At 50.8% G+C, this 26,226-nt stretch overlaps 1 protein-coding gene across 1 annotated transcript in view; it reads left to right on the top strand.

Moving 5' to 3' along the window:
* The window catches only part of acj6 (abnormal chemosensory protein 6), a 72,751-nt gene extending 47,407 nt beyond the window's left edge, over positions 1-25,344 (top strand). Inside the window, exons 2-5 of the mRNA XM_089586425.1 lie at positions 15,425-15,505; positions 19,187-19,312; positions 20,350-20,584; positions 21,849-25,344. Coding sequence (XP_089442551.1) covers positions 15,425-15,505; positions 19,187-19,312; positions 20,350-20,584; positions 21,849-22,495 — 1,089 coding nt within the window. The 3' untranslated portion in view covers positions 22,496-25,344. The remainder of the gene's footprint in view (positions 1-15,424; positions 15,506-19,186; positions 19,313-20,349; positions 20,585-21,848) is intronic.
* The last annotated feature ends 882 nt before the right edge of the window (positions 25,345-26,226 follow it).

The raw sequence follows: 26,226 nt of genomic DNA, 5'->3' as shown, positions 1-26,226 counted from the left end.
TGTGGGTGTTAACAGAATCCCAGGCACCGTACGTGGTGAGAGGTGTCCTAGCGGGCATGGTATGGCTTGAGTCTTGCGACGTGCACAATTTCGGATGTCGGCGTTCGTCTGGAAGAACGAACACTCCCTTGCGGGCGCACTTCATACGTAACGTCGCTGAGTTTGCGGAGCACCTCGTAGGGGCCGAAGTAACGGCGCAAAAGCTTCTCGGAGCGACCGCGCAGACGGATGGGGCTCCAAACCCACACTTGATCGCCAGGCTGGAAAATGACTTCGCGGTGACGGAGGTTATAGCGGTGAGCATCGACTTCTTGCCGCACGCAGGTTCGTTGCCGAGCCAGCCGGCGGGCAGCCTCTGCATGGCGAACGAATGAATCAGCGTCGGCAACGGATGGGCGTTGTAGTGCCGGAGCTCCCATTTCGCTGGCTGGCCCCCCTGAAAACAAGCGCTGCGCGCTCGCCGACGCTCAAAGCAGGCCCAGACTTTCTCGGACAAGTCGCGACATGCAGCGTGACTCATCCCGCCGGCGCGGCGCCGACACGGACCCTTCCTCCTCTCCTCCTCTCCGTCGGTGCGAATTCCTCCGACGCTCGCCGGCTCTCGACCATTGGTCTAATTTGAACGGTGGCCAGTGATTGGAGGATTTGAACGGCTGGCTGCCGTAACCGTTACCAGCGGCTATAAAAACGGAGCCGCGCTGAACCCGAGCAGCAGACGGGCAGCAGAAGAGCCATCACGCCGGAGCTACGCTCGTCGCCGGGGCCGCCCTTCTTCTGTGTGCCTGCCCGTGGTGCTCTTGACCCTTGTATCATGTAAAAGCCCTTGTACATACTGTACATAAAGTTCATTTGACTCACCGTCGCCTCGACCGTTTTCCTGGCTCGGACGCCCAGTCCCAACAGTGGATGGCAGCTGCGGGATCGACCGGCGTCAGCTACCTCGGCGCGGTGAGTGCCTGATGTTTTCCCCTCAATTCGCCAGACTGCTCTAGCACACGTGATTGTAGTCTAGAGTAGGGCTGTGTGTGTGTGGCACTGTAGAGAGCTTTGCAGTTTCGAGCCAAGTCGGAGCGCTTTGAAACGAAAGCTGGTGCAGAGGGAGTAAACGAGGCGTTTCGGAAAGAATTACTTGCGCGTGTCATGCTAGTAGCGCTATAGTAGTGAACGGCAAGGGAATTCTAAGAAAAGGGCAAACTACAAGAGGCTATTGTGCGCGATGGAGAACTTCAAAGTGAAGGAACTCATCGAAATTTGTGAAGAGTTGGGCATTGATTTGGGCCCCGCAAAACGAAAGCATGCGATTCTTGAGATCATGCGGAAAGAGGAGGTAACGGCTGAGGAAGCCAATAAGGCCTGGGAAGAGATCACAGAACGCCGTGAGCACGAAGAGGCTGAAAAACAGAAGCAGCTTGAGCGCGAACAGGCAGAACGTGAGCGCGAGGAGGCAGAAAAACAGAAACAGCTTGAGCGCGAAGAGGCAGAAAAACGGAGGCAGCTTGAGATAAAACGGCATGCTCGCGCTAAGAAACTGATGGACCTGGAGCTTGAAGCACACGAGATCTTTTATGAGAGAGATAGAACATTGTTCGCTCTGCATGAGACCAACGGTCAGCAGCTGAGAGACAGGCCGCAGCCCTTCGTGATCGCCGAAGATATGGCGAAATATCTTGCGGAGTTCGAGCGCGTCTGCGAGAGAAAGCGCGTTGAGCGGAATGGTTGGGCACAGAAGTTGGTAGCCCTGCTTTCCAGCGAAGCGTATGACGTTGTCAAGCGCCTGTTGGACGACGGCTTGGCGGACTACGATGAGCTGAAAAGCTTCTTACTGGCAAGATATAACGTGTCACCGCTGGACCTTCGCCAAAGGTACCTGCGAGAGAATAGCACCCCATCGTTTAACGATTTTCCGTACCAGTTTAAAGCCGACATTTTAGAGTGGCTCGAAAATGCTGAAGGGTCGGAAGATCGTGACGCAGAGGTAGAGTGCGTAGCTGTAGAGCAGAGCTGTCAGTGCGGCACAGAGGAAGGTAGTCCGTACGTGGCAGATGTAACTGCTGCTGTAACATTGGGAATTGCCCCGCATTCGCCAACTGAGAAAACCTCTACACCATCGGATAAGGTAGTCACAGCATCGGACGATGCACTAACAGAGGTCTCGCCCATTGAGATTGTGGCGGAGTTACCGGAAAGCGAATCTCCTAGCGTGTCGAAAGCAGGAGAAGTTGCCGAACAGGGCAGAGAGGACGTCCGTCTGGACATTAGTGAAAACACTTGCGCCGACGCAAGCGAAGTAGATGAGGACGGCACACCGTGTTCAGCGCGTTCGGCAGAGATGCAGAAACCCGAAACTTACGATCAACGGAAGCAGGCGCATGGAGAGTTTGCGGACGCCAAGTTGTGCGTTAGTGTCTCTGGCGAGGAATGCAAAACGAGTCCCGTGCTTTCGCACTGCTCTGAGCTTTGCGACATTCCAGAAAGCAGCTGCAGTAGCGGGAACACCGCGACTGAGTGCACAGCCGACCCTAAACCGAAATTGGCTGAAACGCGTCAGGAGCATGACGAGAGCTGCGTGTCAGCAGTAATGTCAGTAGAAAACACTGGTTCGTCTGCGCCTGAAGAAACTAAGGTGCTGGACGACAGTGGAGAACAGAACGTTCCAGACGACATAGGGGCGGTAGACGTCAGCCCGTCCGAGAAAGATGAGGACGAATGCGCACTCAGAGACGCTGACAAGGAAGAACGCAGTTTGGAGGAGGCTAGTAAAGGCGCCAAAGACAGGCCTAATCTAGGTAGCACATATGAATCAGCTGACAATCAAAGCGACGTTGTCAGAGAGCAGAAACTTAGGCGACGGAAGCAGAATGTGATTTCACAGGCGAAAGTGAAAGGAAAGCTCACGATAAAAAGCTGCAACCGGAAGGAAAGGCACCGCCAGTTCAGGAATGTGAGCTATCGCCACAAGGTGATAGCGAAACAAGAGAAACAGTGCTGCCGTCGAAAGGAGAGGAAAGGCAAGCTCAAGAGAGAGAGCTGTCACCGAAAGACGATGGAAGGCAGGCAAAAGAAAGAGTGGTGCCGCCGAAAGATGAAAGGCAGGCATAAGAAAGACAGGCGCCGCCGAAAAGAGAGAAAGGGCAAACGCGCGAAAACGGGTTTCCACCATCGGAAGCGCCAGCGTCGCCGGCAAAATGACTTCAGTAAAGTCAGTCACGTTGTCAGCCCTGAAACTAACGTCAGAACCAGAGCTAGAGAAATGTGCGATGCATCACTATCGCGCAAAGCGAAGCGCATAAGTGTGTCGAGGCACATAGATCTGAGCAGTCGGATAAACTGCAAAAAGAAATCATACCAGAATTCGCGCGGGAAAGAGTATCAAGGGATGAAACCGAGATACAAGAGAGCGCTGCTCAAGAAGCTCAAAATAAAGGAGCGAGGCAGGGGTGAATCTTGCCCCGAGCACAGAGAGAGCAAGAGGCGCAAAGTCACATGCTCTCATGCGGGCTCTCTCTTTCCGCTGCAGTCACGGGAGAAACCGCGCTCCCACAGAAAGCGGCACGCGCGCACAGGGAAAACGCGTGTACGGCTCAAAAGGTGCGAGATTGTACATAGCCGTAGTGACAGAGGCAAGAAGGAACTGCCTAAGCGCTCGACCAAGCTTAGGTATCGCGATGGAAAGCCGCGAGTGGAAATAACACCATTTAGTAGGCACAAAATCAAAAGGCCGGGTAGATGCGCACTTCGCATTGAGCGAAAATGCAAAAGGGTGCGCGAGAAATTAAAGCCTCGTAGGTCTCACTTACCGCCTGAGACAAAGAACAAGAAAGGACGGTCCCACCGAAAGCGTTGCGCACTTGCTATGGGACGTCGCGACTGGCGCGCGAAGCGCAAAGAAAGGGACAAGTTGCCAGTCTATGAAAGCGAATCGCTCTCGTACTGTAGCTCCCGTAGAAACTGGAAAGACAAGTACAGATAGAAAGAAAAGCGCGTATACCGCGAAAGAGGCAGAGACATTAGCTACCGCGGTAGTAGAGAGAGAAAGAAAAGCGCGTCTACCGCGAAAGAGGCAGAGACGTTAGCTACCACGGTAGTGGAGAGAGAGAGAGAAAAGCGCAGCACAGCGAAAGAGGCAGAGTCACTAGTTTCCGCTGTAGCGGGTGTCGTTTACCGTCCGTTAGAAGCGAGGAAAACGCGAACGTAGACGCACTAAGCCGTGTGTTCTAAGCAAGGCTGGCTTCGCCTCCTCGTGACCTACATTTTGTCTCTTCGCGAGCAGCTGTTTTAAGTTCGCTCGTAGATCGGGGAAAAATTTGTCCTCATTTGTGGCCTCAGCTGTGTGTTCTGGCCGAGTGATCTCAAGAGAGCGAATTTATTTTGCATTCATTTCATTATGTGTGTGACATGTGTTTGACACTTTGAGTTTATTGCTTTAGAGTTCTTGTATCCCACATGAGTCTCTTGTAGAAGAGGGAGCGAAAAGGGGACAGAACTATTGCTAGCGGAGTTTTGTGACCTTTAAGTCTGGTGTATTGACGGGTGACGGAGGGCACTTGCTCGTGTTGGGTGTTGCCTGTTGTCGGTCGGTTCTTGGCAACATGCAGAACGATCAACGACCGATGCTGAGAAGCAAGCTCTTCCGAAGGACCGAGCGAAGCTGATCCAGTCACCTGGGCGACTAAGCTGCGGAGCAGTGATCCTGTCCTGGTGAGCGGGACCTGTTCTCGGAAAGGAGCCTGGAGCTACCTGCGGCCGAACACCGTACGAGAACTTGGAGGAGCCTGGCGTACGAGCGCGCCCCGCATCCGAGCCACGCGGAAGTAGCTCGTCTTCGTGGCGCATTGTCTGGCGGCGGTGGTGCTGTAGTGCCGGAGCTCCCATTTCGCTGGCTGGCCCCCCTGAAAACAAGCTCTGCGCGCTCGCCGACGCTCAAAGCAGGCCCAGACTTTCTCGGACAAGTCGCGACATGCAGCGTGACTCATCCCGCCGGCGCGGCGCCGACACGGACCCTTCCTCCTCTCCTCCTCTCCGTCGGTGCGAATTCCTCCGACGCTCGCCGGCTCTCGACCATTGGTCTAATTTGAACGGTGGCCAGTGATTGGAGGATTTGAACGGCTGGCTGCCGTAACCGTTACCAGCGGCTATAAAAACGGAGCCGCGCTGAACCCGAGCAGCAGACGGGCAGCAGAAGAGCCATCACGCCGGAGCTACGCTCGCCGCCGGGGCCGCCCTTCGTCTTTGTGCTGCCCGTGGTGCTCTTGGCCCTTGTATCATGTAAAAGCCCTTGTACATACTGTACATAAAAGACATTTTACTCACCGTCGCCTCGACCGTTTCCTGGCTCGGACTCACAGTCCCAATAGCGTGCAATATCGGGCAACAACATCGTGTCCAACATAGTCACGACTTCACGACCGTGTACCAAACGAAATGGGGTGAACCCCGTCGTCTCTTGAAGGGCAGTATTGTAGGCAAACGTGACGTACGGAAGGATTTCGTCCCAGTTCTTATGGTCATCATCGACGTACATAGAAATCATATCAGCGATAGTCTTATTGAGGCACTCGGTTAGGCCGTTGGTTTGAGGATGGTAAGCTGTGGTCTTACGATGACTTGTGCCACTGAGCCGCATAACTTTCTGAGTAAGCGTGGACGTGAACGCTGTGCCTCGGTCAGTTAAAACAACATAAGGGGCGCCATGGCGGAGGACTATGCTGATGATGAAAAAGTCAGCAATTTCAGCAGCAGTGCCGCGGGGAAGGGCTTTCGTCTCACAATACCGGGTGAGGTAGTCGGTGGCAACCACAATATACCGGTTACCCAATGATGACGTGGGAAATGGGCCCAGTAAGTCCATGCCGACTTGGTGGAAAGGAATTCTCGGCGGAGCAATGGGTTGGAGCAAGCCAGCCGGCTTGAAAGGTGGTTTCTTCCGACGTTGACACTCTCGGCAAGATGCGTACATAACGCTTGACAGCCGCAGAAAGCCTGGGCCAGTAATACCGGTGACGAACTCGTGCCATCGTTCGAGAAAATCCGAGGTGGCCGGAAGGAAGCTCGTCGTGGCATGCCTGCAAAACGTCAGTGCGGAGCGCCGTTGGAACCACGAGCAGGTAACCAGAGTCCGTCGGGCCGTAATTTCGTTTGTAGAGGACGCCATCTCGCAAGCAAAACGACGACAAGCCACGCACGAATAGACGAGGCGGTAACGAGGCGGTACCCTCAAGATAATCGATGAGTGGCCACAATTCCGTGTCGTCCCTCTGTTGTTGAGCGAGGGCGGACGTGGTCAGAGCACCAATAAAGAGAGGGTCATCTTCGAGGTCATCAGAGCTGGACGGGACAGGAGCACGGGACAAGCAGTCTGCATCGCTGTGTTTGTTTCCCGACTTGTAGACAACTGTTACATCAAATTCTTGCAAGCGAAGGCTCCAACGAGCTAGCCGGCCCGAGGGGTCTTTAAGATTCGCGGGCCAACACAGTGAGTGGTGGTCACTCACGACCCGAAACGGGCGACCATACAAGTAGGGCCGGAACTTCGTTATCGCCCACACAACAGCTAGGCACTCCTTTTCAGTGGTTGAGTAATTGGCCTCGGACCGAGACAGCGTGCGGCTGCCGTAAGCAATCACGCGCTCAACACCATCTTGCCACTGGACGAGGACAGCACCGAGGCCAATGTTGCTGGCATCGGTGTGAAGTTCTGTATCCGCCTCCTCGTCGAAATGGCCAAGAATGGGCGTTGTTTGTAGGCGTTTGCGGAGCTTTTCGAAGGCGTCCTGCTGTTCCTGTGCCCAGACGAAAGGCTGATCGTCTTTTGTCAGCCGTGTGAGAGGCTCAGCCAGCCTGGAGAAGTCCTGCACGAAGCGTCTGTAATATGCGCAGAGGCCAAGAAACCGGCGCACAGCTCGCTTATCAGTGGGAGTCGGGAACGCAGCTACAGCGGCCGTCTTGTCGGGGTCGGGGCTGACACCCTCAGGTGTCACAACATGGCCCAAAAACTTCAGCCGTTGGTACGCGAAGTGGCATTTTTCGGGTTTTAGAGATAGACCGGCTGATCGGATGGCCGTCAGTACTGCACTCAAGCGTTTGAGATGTTCTTCGTAGGTCGCCGCGAAAATAACCACATCATCAAGATAGAAGAGACACGACTGCCATTTGAGGCCAACCAGGACAGTGTCCATCATTCTTTGAAAGGTGGCAGGAGCGGTACACAGGCCAAAGGGGAGCACCTTGAACTCGTACAAGCCGTCGGGGGTTATGAACGCGGTCTTTTCACGGTCCCGTTCATCGACTTCGATCTGCCAGTACCCACTGCGTAGATCAAGAGAGGAAAAGTATCGGGCATGACGCAGGCGATCGAACGAGTCATCAATTCGGGGCAACGGATAAACGTCCTTTTTAGTAATCTTGTTGAGGCGACGATAGTCGACGCAGAATTGGAGAGTGCCATCCTTCTTGGCGACCAGCACAACGGGCGAAGCCCACGGGCTTGTTGACGGCTGGATAATCTCGTCGCGGAGCATTTCCTCAACCTGCCTCCGAATCACCTCCCGTTCTTTCGCAGACACTCGATAGGGGTGGTGTTGTATAGGCCTCTCGCCTTCATCCACTACAATGCGGTGTTTAGCGACCGATGTTTGCCGAACTTTAGAAGTGGTCGCAAAGCAGTCACGAAAAGAGTCGAGGATCATGTGAAGGCGGTGTTTCTGATCGGCGGTTAGGTCGGGGTTCACGTCAGTCATAACGGGGGCGTCAGAGGTCGATGCATGGGTATCGTTGAGGGACAAGGCGCAGTGGGAGACTGAGTCACTAATTTCATCGAAATAGGCTATGGCGGTTGCTTGCGGCAAGTGGCGGTATTCGGCGCTAAAGTTCGTAACAAGAAGCTGCGTTCGCAGTCCGCGGAGGGAAGTAACACCCCGCGCAACGCAGACTTGTTGATTCAGCAGTAACGACAGGTTGCCTTCCGCAACCCCGTGAGGAGTGCGTTGGTTGGAGCACTCCACCGTAATAAACAAACTGGAGCGTGGTGGCAGCGTGACATTGTCATCACACACGCGAAAAACAGGCCTGTCGGGCTCGCTGCTGTCGGCTAGGGCACAATGAGGTGAGAACGTCACGACAAGTTCGCGGAGGTTGACTATCGCACCGTGTTCCCGAAGAAAATCTAACCCGAGGATGAGGTCCTTCGAGCAATGAGCCAACACAGCGAAGCAGGCAGTGAAGGTGACACCACGAATCTCCATTCTAGCGGTGCAGACGCCAAGCGGTGTCACCAGATGGCCTCCAGCTGTCCGGATGTGCGTTCCAGGCCAAGGTGTCAGTACTTTCCTCAGGACAAGCGTCAGACCACGACTCATGACGGAGAAATCGGCGCCGGTATCTACGAGAGCAGTCACGCGGCGGCCATCAACGATGACCGGGATTTCAGCCGAAGCTTGGTCACCTTCAGAAAAACGCTGTGTGAGGGAGGTCGGACTAGGGGATCGTTCTCGCGGTCGGGTTGGGGCGTCAAGCGGGGGCGTCTCCGTTCGTCGAAAAGTCGTCGGACTTAAGGGTCGTTCAGATTGTCCAATTGAGGCGTCAAGCGAAGGCGTCTCTGGGCGTCGAAAGGTCGTCGCGGCGTGGGGTCGGAGGTCGGGTCGCATGCTAACGTCGGTGAGCGGAGGATGTTCGTCATTATGTCCGGTGACGGCGGCCCTACCTCCGGGGGTCGCCGTCCTCAGTTTTCCCGGCGCGGGCTGGAGGACTGCCGGACGTAGGACTGGCGGGCTGGTGAAGAAAACCGTCGAGGCGACGGTGACCTGGACTGACGTTGGGCAGTGGGTGCAGGTGGGACGTTGGCCGCTAGGTACTGATCGATCTCGCGGGGTCGTTCACCATAGCGTGGCAGGGGTGCGTCGGGCGAAAAGCCGCGCAGGCCAATCCGGCGGTACGGGCAGTGACGACGGATGTGGCCTGCTTCGCCGCAGTGGAAGCACAGGGGCCTGTTGTTCGGCGTTCGCCACATGTTTGCCTTCGTGACGGGTGGGCGGTCGGCTGGCAGCGCTGTCGTATACGGGAATCGGTCGGACGGCGCGGTAGGGGCTGGAGAGTAGAACGCCGGCGGTGGTGGCGCAGGGCTTCGCAATGCCTCGCTGTATGTCATCACATAGGGCGCTGGCGGTTGCGGAGGTGGAGTGGGCTGCACCGTGCGGCGTATCTCGTCACGGACAGCCTCCGAGATGGCGGTGACACTAGGAGGCTGCGCCACAGAGCGAAGCTTCTGCAGCTCTTCGCGAACGATGCTCCTAATGAGCTCTCAGAGGGAGGTGTTCTCATCCCCGGGCCTCGGCATGTGGCACTCCACAGCAGTGATGTTTGACGGACGGCCGTAGTGCGCAAACCGCTGCTGCAGGGCGCGCTCCATGCCTGCCGCTTCCTTTGCAAAATCGGCGACTGTAGCCGGAGGATCGCGCACGAGCCCAGCGAACAATTGCTCCTTCACGCCCCGCATCAAATGCCGCACCTTCTTGGCTTCCGACATCGAAGAATCAGCGCGGTTGAAAAGCCGGGTCATATCCTCCACGAACATCGCCACGCTCTCGTTTGGCTGCTGCGCTCGCGATTGCAGGGCCAATTCAGCACGCTCCCTCCGTTCGTTGCTGCTGAACGTATCCAGCAACTGGCGCCGGAAGTCTTGCCAGGTGTGGATGGCGGACTCGTGGTTTTCGAACCACGTCTTAGCGGCGTCCTGGAGGGCAAAGTAGACGTTCCGAAGCTTGCGGTCCTCGTCCCACAGATTAAATTCAGAGACCCTGTCATACCCGTCCAACCAGTCCTCCACATCTTCAAACTTGTCACCATGAAACGACGCGGGCGTACGAGGCGAATGAAGAAGCAGCGGTGGCAAACTCACAGTTTGCTGAAAGGTCTGGCTGGCCACCGTAGAGGTCATCTTGCGGGATGGCGCGGTGAGGGGATTGTACTCGGATGCTAAGCCTTTCAAGCGGCGGCTTGACTTGTGGACAGGTGTCGTGTCCAGGGGGTGTGGCTGAGCGCTGGAGGTTCCTGGGACCTCTTCGTACATAGATCGTACCCAGCACCTCCACCAAAAATGTCACAGACGCCGGTAGGACGTTCTATCTCTGGCAGAACAGTACCTGGCGAGCACACTGGGCAGAGCGCAGCCGGCAGGCACTAGCACCGAGCAGAAGAGGACGAAGTCCGGCGCGCGACAAAGGTCGAACACAGACCGTACGGGGGCGCCGGTAGAGTGATGGCTAAACTAAGTGCGGCAATATTATAACGGTGAAAATCTCTCTGAAATGTATACCTGATTACATTACTTAGCTCAAAAATATCAAATATATTCGCTATTTTCACATATTTTATTAAAATAACCTTGCAAGAAAAGGCCGTAAGCAGGCAAAGTACTCGTATAGTCATACGTTAGGACTAGCGGTGAGCGAATAGTTGAAAATTTTGCATGTAAATATTCGTATTTCAATGGAAAGCTCAGCCTCCTACGCATTTAGAATACTTCTGAAGGTGTTAATAATAATAATAATAGGTTTGGTTTATTGTGGTTTAACATCCCGAAGCAACTCATACTATGAGGGACGCCGTAGTGAAGAGCTCCGGAAATTTCGACCACCTGGGGTTATTTAACGTGCACTGACATCGCACAGTACACGGACGTCTAGAATTTCGCCTCCATCGAAATTCAGCAGCCGCGGCCGGGATCGAACCCGCGTCTTTCGGGCCAGCAGCCGGTGGTGGTGGAAAACATTTATTTACACATACACTACTGGAGGTTATGCATGAGCTGACCCAGAGGGGGCCAGCCCTTACAAGTACTAGGTGGAGGTCCCTAGTTCGGGACCCCAGTGGCGTCGGCCGCCACCCGGGCTCGCGCGACCAGGGCTCGTTGGGCCTGCAGATCAGAGCAGCCGAGCAGGGTCGCCTCCCAGTCTCCCGTGGGGGATGGTACCCGGCCGCAGTCGTCCACCAATCCAAAACAGTGAACGGCCTTACATTCCGAGCCCGTGACATCACACACGCGGAGGAGGTCGCCATTGCGTTGGCTGCATCTGATTCCAATTCAAAAACAATTATTTCCGACTCGCGAGGGGCATGTCGGAACGTCGAGCAGGGCTGGGTACCGTATCTAGCCTACCGCATTCTCCAAAACAGCGTCTACACCGGGGACCCCACGCACCGGCGTATCGTTTGGGCTCCTGCTCACATGGGCCTTGAGGGAAATGAGGCAGCTGACGCCGCCGCCCGCGCGCTCTCTCACCGGACATTCCCCTCCGACCCCGACGATCAGGAACTTGGATTCACTCCCGCTTACTCCTTCAAAGACATTGTTTTACTTTATCAATCTGGCCATGGTCTTTATCCCCGCCCGTGTAAAGGTCTCTCAAAGGCGGAGGAGCGGCTTCTGCTTCGACTGTATACAAATACTTTTCTGTGCCCAGCAGCTCTCAAACACTTCGACCCTTCTTTCTCTGGCAGCTGTCCGCACTGTGCGGAGAAGTCTTCGGACATCTACCACATGGTGTGGGCCTGCCCCTCCAACCCTGCTATCCCCCCTCACCCCAACCCAGCAGCCGAGCGCCGTAACCACTGCGCCACCGCAGCGGGTTTAATAATAATAATAATAATAATAATAATAATAATAATAATAATAATAATAATAATAATAATAATAATAATAATAATAATAATAATAATAATAATAATAATAATAATAATAATCGTAATTTTCTGACACATGATGCGGAGGAAAGGAGAAAACAGAGCAATCCACTTGACGTGCTCCCACCCCCACGTACTTTCGACCAACCAGATATGTGGAGGTGTCTTCGCACGTATTTGTACGGGCCCGAAGAGAACACATAGAGCAGCACTTCTCTTCCGTTTGCATAAGAGCATGGGATATTTCAGTTCCCCTGTTTGTTTGTTTTTTTGTTTTTTTGCTCAGCACAAGTTAGGATCACAACTAAATCAGCGCAAACTACACGAAGGACGCAGAAAGGGGAGACGAGACACAGGCGCTGACACACAGGTCTCCCCTTTCTGCGTCCTTCGTGTAGTTTGCGCTGATTTCGTGTGATGGAAAACCAACTGGGTCGTGATGTGTTCTACAAGTTAGGACTCATTATTATAACTATCATGATGACGCTCCAACCTGCGATATTTTTCCGTTTATCGGTTGTGAAAAGATGGTCTTTGTGACTGTGTAAACCTGCATTATCTTTCATCCTGAGATCCTACTTTCCTAATGCCTTTAAGCTGTGGCTTACCACTTCGTGCTTCAACAAATTCAGTGTTGAAAATAACATGTGAAAATAAAATTGCTGTTGTAAACGACGTAAATTTGCTATTCACCATTATATATTCGATCTAATACTCGAAGGCTTCCGTGATTCGTTTTCGAACCCCGTGAAAACGAATCAATTTTCGCGCAGCTGTATTCAGCATCTTTTTTCTTCTTAGGTACCGCTTCTGCCAGAAGTTACCAGGTTAATCTAAAACACAAAATGCGGTCTGGCGGCGCAGCAGCTACGCTGTGGTCACCAGCCCTTGTCACCCGTAACCTATCGCTATCTGAATCACAATTATTCTAATCGTAAGCGCAGACTGTTTATTTATGGCAAAGAGGGTAAATAGGCATCCTTTTTGAAGAACTGGATAAAACAGCGGAACGGAAGACGATACAAGAGAAGCATAGCGCTGATGTTTGTCCTTCTCTTGACTCGTCTTCCGTTGCGCTGTTCTAGCCAGTTCTTCAAAAATGTACCAACCAGCCCGTATTTGCCCTCTTCAGGCATTCTTTTGCAGATGCTCACTATGTGGAGCCGGCCGGGCGTCTGATATGCAAGAACCTTGCCGGGTCCAGAGCAGCTGCCAGGCTGTGACATTGCATGAGAGAAATCAACGACGTGACCTGTTGTTGAGTGTATGACGGGGTAGCCACCTCCAAGATGCCAGTCTTACAGGCGATTTTCACAAAAATCGCCGCACCGCTGAGGCTGCATCGTGAATTAGTCCAAGGATCGGAGCGCGCAGAAAAGCGTAGTTCACTCCTTTTATTTATTTATTTATTTATTTATTAGTACCTCACAGGCCCCGAAGAGCATTGGGTGAGGGGGGCAAATCGAAAAAAAGGGATATACAGATAGAAAAAACCGTAATATCGGTACAAGAACGCGGTACAAGTCAAATACAAGAAAGGAACACGAAATTTATACAAAACGAAGAAAATAACATCAGACACGAAAATAGAGGGGAAAAAAAAGCGAAACACGAACATGAGAAAAAAAAAGCAACCAGGGGTAACAGAAGTGGTAAATGGGAAAACAACGTTAAGAACAAATGAAACTGTTGTACATTTCGAACATCACTATGGCAATAAATGTATACATAGATGTTTTTTAAACTCACCAGGATCAATGAAAGAGATTATGTTATCAGGAAGATCATTCCAGAGTTTTATTGCTCTAGGTAATGCAGAGGAATTAAACGACAGGGTCTTCCCATATATCCGGTTGAAGCTGAGTTGATTGTGTAAGCGTTGTGAAGAGCGGAAAGGTGATGCCAGAGGTAACAACGAAGGACGGGTGTGAACATATTTATGGAACAAACACAGAAGTGAAATGGAGCGACGAATTTCAAAAAACGTTGTTGTCTGAGTAGTTAGCCGCAAATTGAGACGTTGTTGTCAGAGTTTTGATATAAAAATATATATCTTAAGAGCACTGTTTTGTGGTTGTTCGCATGCTAACGAGATACCATAAATGCTAAGCGCTTTTTCGCGAGCTTCCTGTTTCCAGTAATACAGTGAGACTCAAAGGCTCTTTCAGCCAACAAATTTGGTGGCCTCTGGCATTTGGCGAGACGCGGTGCAAGCGCTAGGAAAGTGCACGAGTGAAAACACGTGTCAGAGAATAAGTCCATGAGCAGCGTCGTTCATGAAATTCCACTGTGGTGTGGTTGTTCCTACATCGGACAGGCAGACAGGTGCACCAGCGGCCGCCAACACGTTCACGTAAGCTTTCTAAAGCCTTTGACAATCAGCAGCTGTGCGCTCCACTGCAGATCGGACGAATGCTATCCCGCCATAATAAAAACATCCTTGTGAAGATGTGTGCAAAAGACCAGCTTGAGATTTTATTGGAGCTTTCAATGTCTAAGTGATAGGATCACTATGCGTCAGTATAGCTTCTGTCACGCTTGGCAGGAAATAAATAGCTTCAGTACCCTGAACGTAGCTTACTTTTGGTCCGTCTGGGATCAGTTTGATAGCTCTCCTACACCAAGTGTTTTCTTCTTGTCGTTCTTTTCTCTGTACTCAGCAGACAAAGGTAGAGAGATGGGGGGCTCGCTAGGATACGTACACGAGAGAAGCTGGCAGTCCCTTAAAACTAAGACAAACATAAGGAAATATTATCGTTCATTATGGTGGTGTTAATTAGAAGGGACGTCAACTTCGTGATCATTTTAGATAAATAATTTTTCAGAAAGTGCTCAAGACGACGACAGCATGCCACTGGTGCGATCCGGTGGATGGAACCCCATGTGGTCGAAGTCGACAGCCGTGCTTTTCGGAGCCTCTCGGAGCCCATATGCAGCTCATTGACGTTAACCTATGTACCACGTCATACCATACCATACCATACCATACCATACCATACCATACCATACCATACCATACCATACCATACCATACCATGCCATACTATGCCATACCATGCCATACCATCCCACACCACACCCCACCACATCACATCACACCATACCATATCATACCGTACCATAGCATATCATGCCATGCCATATTATACCATACCATACGGTACCATACCGTACCAGACAAACAAAGCGCTGTCATCTCCCTCCGACTTAGTTTCCTTGTTCTGGCAATTTTACCTATTGTAACGGCCATAGGGGAAGTGATGTATCACATCATCAGCTTAGTACATGACGCCGATATTTTCGTAATTTTTTTGCGAAGCGCTACGCGCGCTGTCAGTAATGTGAACTCCTAGTTGACACGGTAGCTTTATAAAGTGGTGTGGCATAGCCGTCACTATCATCTCGTCCCTGTCAGCAAAAAAAAATAAATAACATTTAATTGCCGCTCTTTGGTAGATTGTGCAATGTGTTCAATATTCCGTAATTGCATGGTCTTTATTCCAGAAAAGAAAACGTTGATAAGCTATGCTCAAGCAGCCGCAGAAAGCACGTCGTGTATCAGCCTCACATAGACTGAGAGACAGAGAGACTCATGCCTGCTTCCCATGATATTCCTTCTTTTTTTTAATACATGTTACTGTGGCTGGTGAACCTCTTTCGCACGCAACAGCGTTTCAATTCTTCTATGTCTGCCATACCTTTCCATTCAGCGATTAAGTAATGCTTTATTTTCTGTTCATTTTTCCAGGGTCAGAAGGCTAACGGGGAGTTCATGGTTAAAACGGAAGCAGACTCATGGACTTCTAGAAAACTTCAACTGATGGATGATGTAAGTTCATTTTGTTTTCCTTTATTTCTTCAATTTATAAACAAACTGATGCTTCCTTATGTACGACAGTTTGCAGAACAGGCTCAAAGCATGCTCTCTCTTTGCCCTTTGTTCACGTAATAGGGTCCACAAAAAAAAAATGGCAGTGCCCCACCTTTCACATCTCTAAAATAAACCTCTAATTTGGCTATAGTTTAGGTATAGTCTGAAGTGCCCAAGCTAAAGCTAAACTGCGCTTCACGCTCGGAGTAGCTCCGCCAAACGCACAGGTGCAGCCATCGCGAGGCTGCGCCTGCTGCATGCTTCAGTGACACACCAGCATGGAGACACTCACATAAACATCTCTGTAGAAGTGTCCAGAAGGGACTCCTGGGAAGGTTGCTCGATGTATGCGAAGCATACATCGTCAGAGTCACAGGAAGAACCTTCGCTGCTGCTCTGTTAGCCCTCTTTTTATCTTAAATCAATTTACGTCGATGCATCGCTTGATAAAGCGATTATCAACTTCGGCCGAACTGGTATTCCATACCTGCACGGTACAGGAAAAACGGGAAGGGACACAAGCTCCACCTTAAGGGTATGACGTGATAGAATGGGTTAATGTCCATGCATACGGGACGGTCATTCTCTAGTTTGCATTCATAAATCCCCGGAAGTCCTCGTACCTCTCCTGGCGCAGTGGTTCCGCGGTTAAGCGATGCGCCACTGAACTGCGATGACAGGTCCTGCTACCGGGAAAAGGGGAGTGGGAGAGGAGGCTTGTGAGAGCAACCTCTCGTGTGACCAATCATTAAATTTAACTGTCGCCTGCCATGGTTACAGTTTGCTCACAATGCGGTTAGCAGGTTGTGATGACGTCGCAACGTCACGCGACCTAGGTGGCCCGCTAGATTGCTTCTCTGAGGATTTTCTGCTCACGCCACCGCCGCCGACGACGACGACGACCACGACGGCGGCGGCGGCGGCGGGTTTTCCGCTGCACGGAACCCTTAACGCTATCGCGTTATAAAAGAACCAACGACAGATGAAGACGCTGCACCAAAGACAGGAGATACAGCCTGTAGCTACAACGCCAGGCCCAATCTGGCGGAGTTGACGGAAATCGCGGAATGAGGTCGCCCATGTGCTCGCGGAAGCCGTGGTGCAAACGTGACTTCAGTGCCGTCGCACCAGAGGACGTCGCCCTCAAAACGAGCGCTGTTTTCGAAATATATTTAAGGTGCTTCTAAAATGCAAAACTAGGGATCAATTTAAGGTGGTCACAGACTGTTTACTTATCAGCCTCGCAATATGCAGCTTGTCCACAGAAGCCAGTTAGAACGAGAATTACGGCTCTTACTCGCCACCGCACGCTGCCCATTCAAGCTATCCTGTTTGAAAACAAATTCAGCATCCGGGTCATAACTGCGGTAGGTTATTTACTTTTCAACTAAAAGAAATTGCTTAGTTGCAGAATGACCTCTACTAAAACGCCTCTTTGGAGCTCCCAGAAAAAGGATGGAATTCGGCTTCAGAAGAAGTTACGAATAAAATGCGGCACATCTAAGGAAGTGGGCTCGCTAATACATGCCTCGCATTAAACATATGCGCCTATATGAACACTTGCATGTGTACCTGGTACATCCCCCTTCCCCTTCAGCGGCCATGGGCCCTTTTTCTTAACCAATTGATTGATTGATTGATTGATTGATTGATTGATTGATTGATTGATTGATTGATTGATTGATTGATTGATTGATTGATTGATTGATTGATTGATTGATTGATTGATATAAACGCGCGCACAAGATGTGTTCGGAAAGTAAAATAAAATGATCTGTGATGTTGCACTCTCTGGAGCTTCGTCCCGGTACGAGATGGTGCAAGACAGCTTACGCTGCTGTTTGAACTTAATTTTTGGTCACGTCGTGTTGACGTATTCTTTATCTTTATATCATGTTAAAGTACCTGGTTGCAGGCTAATTTGAAGCAATGCGATGTGAAAAGAAATCTGCGTAAAAATTGCCAAGAATTCGGCCTATTTGAGAGATGAGCCAGTTCTCATGAAGGGTCGAGGGAGAGAGATTACTTGGCATGAACCTAGAATGTTGCTGTGATACCATAAGACAGAAAAACAAACTGATGAATACCATGCTGCCTCATCAGCTTGCCCCAGGATGACTACTTGCATGGGCAAATGGAGCATAACAGCGAAGCTCATTGTCGGTTTTGAGCCGATAAATTGTTCGCGACGCGTTTGTGTGATAGCCTTAGCAGCAGATGAGAGCTGTAATTGGAGAAAAGTTATTTTTCTGGATGTGGAAGAGCTTTTCCGAAGAGAGAAAGTACAAAATAAATTTTGGTGTTCGCCGTCTCAAAGCAACGCACGGCTATAAGCAACGCCGTAGTGGAGGGCTCCGGGTTAATTTAGACCACCTGGGTGTTCTAAGCTGCAGTAACACAAAGGACGAACACAGGAGACAAGGCTGGCGGGACATGCGCAATCCCATCTGCCTCGTCTGCTCTGTCAATATTTTGCGGTTTACGGGGGTTTAACGTCCCAAAGAGACTCTGGCTATGAGGGACGCCGTAGTGGAGGGCTCCGGAAATTTCGACCACCTGGGGTTCTTTAACGTGCACTGACATTACACAGTACACGGGCCTCCAGAATTTCTCCTCCATCGAAATTCGGCCGCTGCAGCCCGGATCGAAACCGCGTAATTCGGTTCAGCAGCCGAACTCTATAACCACTGAGCCACCTCGGCGGATTTTAATATTTTATGTTCGCCCGATGTGTTCTTAACGAAACGCAGGTCGGTTAGGAAATCGCAGCGGCTACAAATTCACGTTTGAGTGCTAGTAGGACGACAGCGAATACTGCACAAAACTTTTTTTCCGGAAGTCAGGGGCTCATTTCGAAGGGCACCGTGTTGATACAGTGAACAATGTGGAAAAGCCACGACACAGGCTTGCGAATCCACTTAGAATTAAAAGTTTCTAGTATGATTAACAAAAACGATGGAAGTGCAGAAGGCGTTCTGTGCGTTCCCAAAAGTCAAACTTAGAAGAATACAACCTCTATCTGTACATCCTTTTTGCAGTACAGTTTTAAAGTCGAACTTGAGTCATTTGCGCCGCCGCGGTGGCTCAGTGGTAATGGCGCTCGGCTGCTGACCCGAAAGAGACGGGTTCGATCCCGGCCGCGGAGGCCGAATTTTGATGGAGGCGAAATTCTAAAGGCCCGTGTACTGTGTGACGTCAGTGCACGTTAAAGAACCCCAGGTGGTCGAAATTTCCGGAGCCCGTCACTACGGCGTCCCTCATAGCCTAAGTCGCTTTGGGACTTTAAACCCCTCAAAACCAAACCAATCGAGTAAACCTTAGTTTCTATTCAGAGTATGGTTCGTCATTTACGAGACTACAAGAAAAAAAGAAGCAGCAGAAAGGTTTAGTCAGAACAACCTTCGTTTTGCTTGCCTATGTTGGCGGAGGAAACACAGAAGACAAGAGAATAAAACAAGAAAAAAAGGCACAGCTCGGTGGATTCTTGCGTGCTCTGAGAACCACGCCACCCAGTCATTTGCTGATTCATCAAAAGTAGACAATAAAGAGTGCCAACGGCGGTAGATCAAACCAGAAGGGACTGTGTAGCATGTGTGGACTGGCTGGGGATTGCTCTTCCAGGGTGTGACTTGCGCGCAGGCCATGCCGGAAGCGGAAGCCCACAATCGACGGTGGCGCTGCCTGGCGGCAGCGCCAAGGTTCCACTACGCGGACATGTCCTCGGGGCCCGAAGACCCGGACAGCCGGTATCGGATGCAGAACCTGGTGAGAGACTGACAGTCCATAGCTGGCGCAGAATGGGGTTTCTTAGCGCTACCGCACACGGAAGAGCAATGTTACAGCGACAGACAATGTGGGGAACATGAAAGCTGTTGATTACGGAATGTGGGTTCTCTCAACACGTTCTTCGAAACGCCGTCATGGAGACAGCCGTTTTGCTGACATTTTCCTGCTATAGCCCCTGCATGGGGCTGCAGAATTTTCAGAAATAAATTATTACGGAACCAAGTACACAAATTTTCAAATATACGCCTTCGCCGACAGCGGCGCACAAGGTCCCCTGCGTGAAAAAGTGATTGCAGATCATCCTTCTCTAGTACAACCGGCCAAACCTTTAGCTGGTGTGCGTGACAGCCGCGTTTTTCGTGCTCCTGTAGCTTATGACGAAGCAAACTTGCGAAAATATCAAATTTAAGCACAGGCTTGCTAAACCCTGCTTTATATTGAGCTTTCCGCAAGTTTGCTTCTTCCCAAAGCGCAGGAGCACAGAAAAAGCGGCCGTCACGCACGCCAGCTAAAGATTTGCCAGGCTGTACATTATGCACACGCCATTAGAAGCTTGTAACCTCCATATTCGCGCCAGTCTTACCACCGGCCATCTGAGCCAGCCCAGCGATGGCTGTGATGAATTCTGGAGATAGAGGTGGAGTAATGATGCAAGCAGTAAATTGGATTTCGGTAGTAAAGTGGGCCAGTCGGCTAAAGTTAATTTTAGGCGAGGCATCTCGCGCTGGTTTTAAAAACATAATGCGAGCAGTAATGCCCCGTAGTTGCAGTGTGTTTATGCGTGTCAACATTGTGACGTTAACTAGCCTTGACAGCTAGCTTACATCCATTCGCCGTCGTGTCACCTCCGCGTTTACATTAAGCCACCTGAGCACACTCTTTTTTTTTTTTCACATAAAGTTTCGTTAGATACGAGGAACAAGCCATCAGCTTGGTGAGAAGTACTCTACGGAGTCGGTTTCTTAAAGTATGTGGCAAAGTATCCACCGCTGACGTCTTCGCAATCCTCCACGCAGGGCAACTTTTTTCCCGGCCTGGATGAAGCCGGCCTGATGGGCCGCGCTGAAGCGCTGGTGGACATCAGCAAGCACTCCCCTCCGACGGGCGCCGCGGCGGGGCTGCCCATCCGACACGACATGATGTACCACGCGATGGGACCACCGGGTGGACCGGGGGCACCCGGCGCGCCACCTGCTTCGCGCCCGGGCCCGCCCCACCACCAGATGGGCCACCACCCTTCCACCATGGACGGTGAGGGCTGCCGCCTCCTTCCCAAGACCTGTCCGCTGAGTAGCATGCGTTGTGGGGCTAGTTGGTCCATCCTCAGAATTCCTTTTTGCGCACACAAACGCGACACATTAATCCTGTCTTCCTCGTCCGTACTGTGTCATCTTTGTGTGCGCAAAAAAGAATTCCGAGTCCTGTGAGTGTCGCTTTATTTCGTCGCGGCTTGACAGAGTTCACAGATATTCTTTCTTTTGTGAAAAGTTTCAACACAGTCCCACGAAACCGAGAACCAGGTTTAACAGAACCTATTTGCTACAAATGGCGTGTTGTTTTAAATTTGTCGAGTGCGATTGGAGAGCTGGCTAAAAGCCTAAAAATTACCCATAGCCTCTAAAGTCGTACAGCACAATTTACCATACAGTTTTCTAATGACACTGTCAGCTCAGTCTACATCAAGATTGAAAGCAGCTATAGTGTACAGGCACTTTTCAAATGGCGGAGTCATCCCTGGCACTTGCTGTCGAGCAATAGATGCCTCCTGTCTGTGTCCTTCTTGTCCCGTTCGTTGCGCTGTAGTCATGGAATATAGTAATCCATGCTTGACACAAAGCACGCAGAAGACGCAAGGACGAATGAAATGCTTGTCTTTCGTCTTCATTCGTCATTTGCGTTTTCCGCGCTTTTTGTGTCAAGCTTATGCTCATTTTCTGAGTGAGAAACAGATCGAGGTGACACATTACGGGTGTATTTACTAAGCCGGAGGGCGCAGGCACCGAACGAAAGCGCAGCCCCGCTAGTGCACGTTGCCTATGTCGCCATCGCATGCATGCGGTTTCCCCACTAAACCACAAAGTGAACATCGGCTCACCGCGCCACCTCGTTGGATCACTCTCTCGCGCGCGCACACTGAGCTCATACTTAAAGGTTTTAATTTAAAACCCAACAAGGGCGGTTTCAGTCTTGGTTTTGCAAAGTATGTAGGAGGCCACAAGGAGTGTTTTGTACTGTGGCACCGCAAAGACTAGACTGTTTCGCTAGGTGGTCTATATAGCCATCAGGCAGCGGCAAGGACTCTCCCTTGTAGCACTGTAAAGTCATTACACAGCAACAAGAGCTACTTCGTTCTCAGGAGTGTAAAACGTCTTCAGACAGCAATAAAGACTGTTTCGCTCTTAGTGCTCCGTAGGCTTTAGACACTGCGGACTGCTTCACTCTTAAGGCTTCAAACAGTGAAGACAGACCTTCCCCTCTGGAAGCAGTGCGCGTAGCGTTGACCTTCTGCATGCAGGTATGGATCTTCTCGACCCGCTGTGTCCGTCGTCGCTGCCTGGCCCGCTGGGCGCCATGCAGGGCCCTCCGGCCACCGACGCCGTGGGCCACCAGCTGCCGCCGCTGTACGGCATGCACGGCGGCGGCGGCTTCCCCGGCTCGGCCGTCCACGACGCCGACTCGGATCCGCGAGAGCTGGAGGCGTTCGCCGAGCGCTTCAAGCAGCGGCGCATCAAGCTGGGCGTCACGCAGGCCGACGTGGGCCGCGCGCTCGCCAACCTCAAGCTGCCCGGCGTGGGCTCGCTCTCGCAGAGCACCATCTGCCGCTTCGAGTCCCTCACCCTGTCGCACAACAACATGGTGGCGCTCAAGCCCATCCTGGGCGCCTGGCTCGAGGCGGCCGAGGCGCAGGCCAAGAACAAGCGCGCCGACCCGGACCTGCCGGGCGTGCTGCCGGCGGGCGAGAAGAAGCGCAAGCGCACCTCGATCGCGGCGCCCGAGAAGCGCTCGCTCGAGGCCTACTTCGCCGTGCAGCCGCGGCCGTCGGGAGAGAAGATCGCCGCCATCGCTGAGAAGCTGGACCTCAAGAAGAACGTGGTGCGCGTCTGGTTCTGCAACCAGCGCCAGAAGCAGAAGCGGATGAAGTACTCGGCCGTGCAGCACTAGTGGCGGCTTTCCCACCCGCTCCGCTAAAACTCCTGCTGCCCTCTGGAGATGGCCTCTCCCCAGCACGAGATGCGTGCGAACATTCGAGCCGCTGCAGGGAAAGACGGAAAACTGCTGAATCGTCTCTCACACGTTAAATAAGGCTTCCCTTTAGTTTCTAAGAGTGCAGCTGTCACGCGGGAGAACCCCTCAGAAAAGCTACAGTTTCGTGATGAACGCGAACAACAGACCCCGACTTTGTTACGTACAATCCTACAGAGAGGCCGCGTCTGGGACCCAGCATGCAATCGCGAATTACAGCGCACAGTGTGGCTTGGCGGTACCGACGCGTTTAAAAGGCGACCTTTCGCTGTCGAGACTCATCTGTCACGTCTGGATAGCGGTGACGAAGTTTAAGCTCATGTATTTACGAGCGGCAGTAGCCGCGATGTCTTCGTCGAAGAAATATTCGGACGTACTCTGGTCTTGGAAGCCAAGGCGGCTACAAGCTGACCCAGGACATCTGGCGTGGTTTGATGAACTTAGGTTGCGTTGTCAGAACGTTGTACTATACTAAGATGAACGTCATCTTGCACGTTTTGTTGCACTCACTGACAGTCGCTGCCACATATTAAGGTATTTAAGCTGCGCGGCCGTTATAGGAGACGCCGACTGTGCAGTCATCTCCACGGGAACCGCGGCTAATGACAGCCGAACAAACGAACGCAACGCTGACAAATACACGTGACTGCTCTGTGCTGCTGGCAGCGGTGTTCGACACCCTTGACTGCAATGCAACAAGTACCGGCGACGTGAGCTCCCTCTCAGTCGTTGGACTCGTGCGTGGAGCTTTCACCAATCCTTTCACCCGAAACGTCCCTAGTGGTGCACCCAGAGTATCTGGGTTTTTGAACAAACCCCGGAAGCTCTCCGTTCAAGACAGCGCCCGATCTGTGTTCTCAAGGAGACTGCTGCGGTTTGCGGTTTTGTGACAGTGACTCCAACTGAGCGCCGACCCTGACGTCCTTGATGAACGACTCGACTAGCTTTGTCGTCTCACAGGACGCGAGACATCAGTGTTGCAACCGTATGTTTCTACGCGTCTCTTTTAATTTATTCAAGAAAGCGGGTGAAAAAAAGAACTGTGTTCCGCTGGCCCTCTGGACTCACATTACTGTCCAGTGGCCCGTTTTTGTCAAAAGTGCAGCTGTCTATACGAAGTTGGTTTCTTAATGTTTCGCATCTCACAGTCGCGACGCGGTTGTCACTGGTGTAGTGGACTGTCGCTTCAATTCATATGATATAGCCGCTTCCCAAAAATGTTCTCTTTTGCCTCAGAAAACATGTGAATAAGAGTTTCGTTTGGTTCGCAGTTCTGTTGTTATTTTTTTTTTCTTCGTGCCAATCCTGAAAAAAAAAAGCAAAGTATGCTCCTTCTGTGTGCTTTCTTGAATTTCAACGCATGTTGCTACTGAGCGGTAAGGCTTAAGAAAAAATAGTTTACCTGTGAGATTCGTTGTCATTGTTTGTTATCATTTAGCAATCTTTGAATTATCTGATTCTGGCCACTCACGGTGAAAATGTGCATCTGGTAATTAGCACGTGACGATCTTTCTTCGTTTCATAATTTAACTTCTCCTGTTTGTACGGTGACTTGCATCAAAGATGAAAAGGTTTCTCAATACAGTGACACAGAAACACAGGTAAAGCGCAGACTTACGGCGTTGCGTGCAAGTTAGTTTTGTCTTTATTTTTGACTGGAGGAATCAACATAGAATGGTCATGGCTTATATGTCCTCTCCATGACTCATCTCGCGAGGCAAGAATTAGTTGCGCAATATCGACAGAGTTGAGCACTGCTGATGACTGCTAATGAATGAGCACTGCTAGTCACTGCTGTTTTGTGTGAAACGTTACAGAATAAGAACCAAGAAATATCAAAACACATATCAGTGATATGAAGCTCTAGTCCGGCGTTTAGAAGACGAAAGAGTGTACTGCTATTTCAAGCCGGAAAGATTTGTAAGTTCTCACAAGGTTCTAGAGGGCTGGACGCTGCGGTAATTTGAAAATAGATATGTAGTGATTCACAAAATAAAAGCTAAATAAAGCGCTAGAATGTTAAGTCAATTGGAGTCCAGAAACTATCTAATAGCGAGAAAGGTGAACGATTCAGACGGGGTTTTTGGTGTCAGCCCTCATTCTTGGCATGCACGGGCGCTTTTTTGTAGGGGTTACTTTATGCCGCCAATACAAATACTAAACTATTCGTTTGCATCTCACAGAGTTTCTGGAAAACAGTTAAAAAAAGTCTCTTTGTACTATTATCAAATCTCTACTTGATTTTTTTTTTATTCAGAGGCGCGTGACAATGAATGTTCACTAAAGACATGCTTTAACTGAACAATTTTATTGGGGCGAGTATACTGATAACTCACGTTTAATTTATTTTAATTTTTTGCAAAGTGTTAATGTTGCTTTGCAGTCGGTGTACTCATTTCTCGGGGCACTTATCTAAGGGTTTTAGACTGAGATATACGTTTGCTTGGTTAATTTCCGAAACCCTCTCTCACACGGACGCCAAGCACGTCGGCAGCAGATAAGCAAAACGTCCAGAGGAATTTAGAGCCTTCTGACGGAACTCGACTTGTGATCTCGAAGTAGGGTGCAGTTACTGTTGATCAGCGCATTTCTTGCGATCGCGACTAACACCCGAGCATTTTCTGGTGCGGCGAGGGGAGCGCGAAGAGCGGGCCTGTCTGAATGCCAGCCATCCTTTTCAAGAAGTCACGCGTTCAAGAACTGCTTGGAAGTGTCGTCACTGCTTTGTTTGTTTCCTCAGTTCCCGAGCATGTGTCATTTTCAGTGGTTTGTAAATACGTGGGGAAAAAGCGAACACTACGGTGGAGCTCATTAAATGTGTTTTAAAACCTGTGAATACGCCTTTGTCTCACTGTTTTGATTCATTTTTCTCGCTAGGTTCCCATACGGCTGCGTCGTTCTAGTTGCAAGCGCCACGTAGCGTGGGTAGGACGTTTTAGGCGAATACTTCAACCATGAAAATTTCGCCGACTACAGTTTCGTTGGCGAGTGTTATGTCGACGGGGTTTAGGACGAACTGTCGACCACACCGCCGAACAAAACGCACTCAAACCGAAAGAAATCCAAGCCTAAATTTCGAGCTCACAATGCGAAACCGTTACAGGCGCAAGTACTTGAGGAAGCGCCTTTTTCTTGAGGCACTTCGGGGCCTAACCAACATTACCTTGCTACCAATCTAAAACATGAGAGGGTGTGAACGAGTCCTCAAGAAGGATGTGCAAGCCCTTCTTGCGGAACCTTTAAAAGGTAACCATTATTAATGCATCTGCTAGATGATGATCGAGAATGAAATCTTAATGAAGATTAACATGTGCTTAGAATAAATGCACTTTTATTGATTCCAGGACCCAGTAAATTTTGCCCATTGCGACCTTGCCCAAATAAAGCAAACAATTGCGTAACAATAAATAAAAATGGTGATATGTTTTCCTTCTCGCGGTATGTTTTCCTTCTCGTTCGCTAGGTTTGCATATCATTACGGCGAACTCCAATACTCACTTTAACATCCAGTACATCTTTGCCAACTTTGCCAGAAAAACATGTGGAGGTTACCTTCCTACAGGAAAGGAACGAATAAATTCTTATTACGAGTATAGTACCACAAAACTAACCGAAGCAGCATAAACGAGATACAAAACTACTCTTTAACA

This window comes from Amblyomma mixtum, chromosome 1 (assembly GCF_055824585.1).
Source record: "Amblyomma mixtum isolate Tamu chromosome 1, ASM5582458v1, whole genome shotgun sequence".
In the NCBI taxonomy this organism is placed as follows: domain Eukaryota; kingdom Metazoa; phylum Arthropoda; class Arachnida; order Ixodida; family Ixodidae; genus Amblyomma; species Amblyomma mixtum.
Note: the sequence above shows the minus strand (reverse complement) of the source record. Positions and strands in the feature narration are given on the sequence as shown.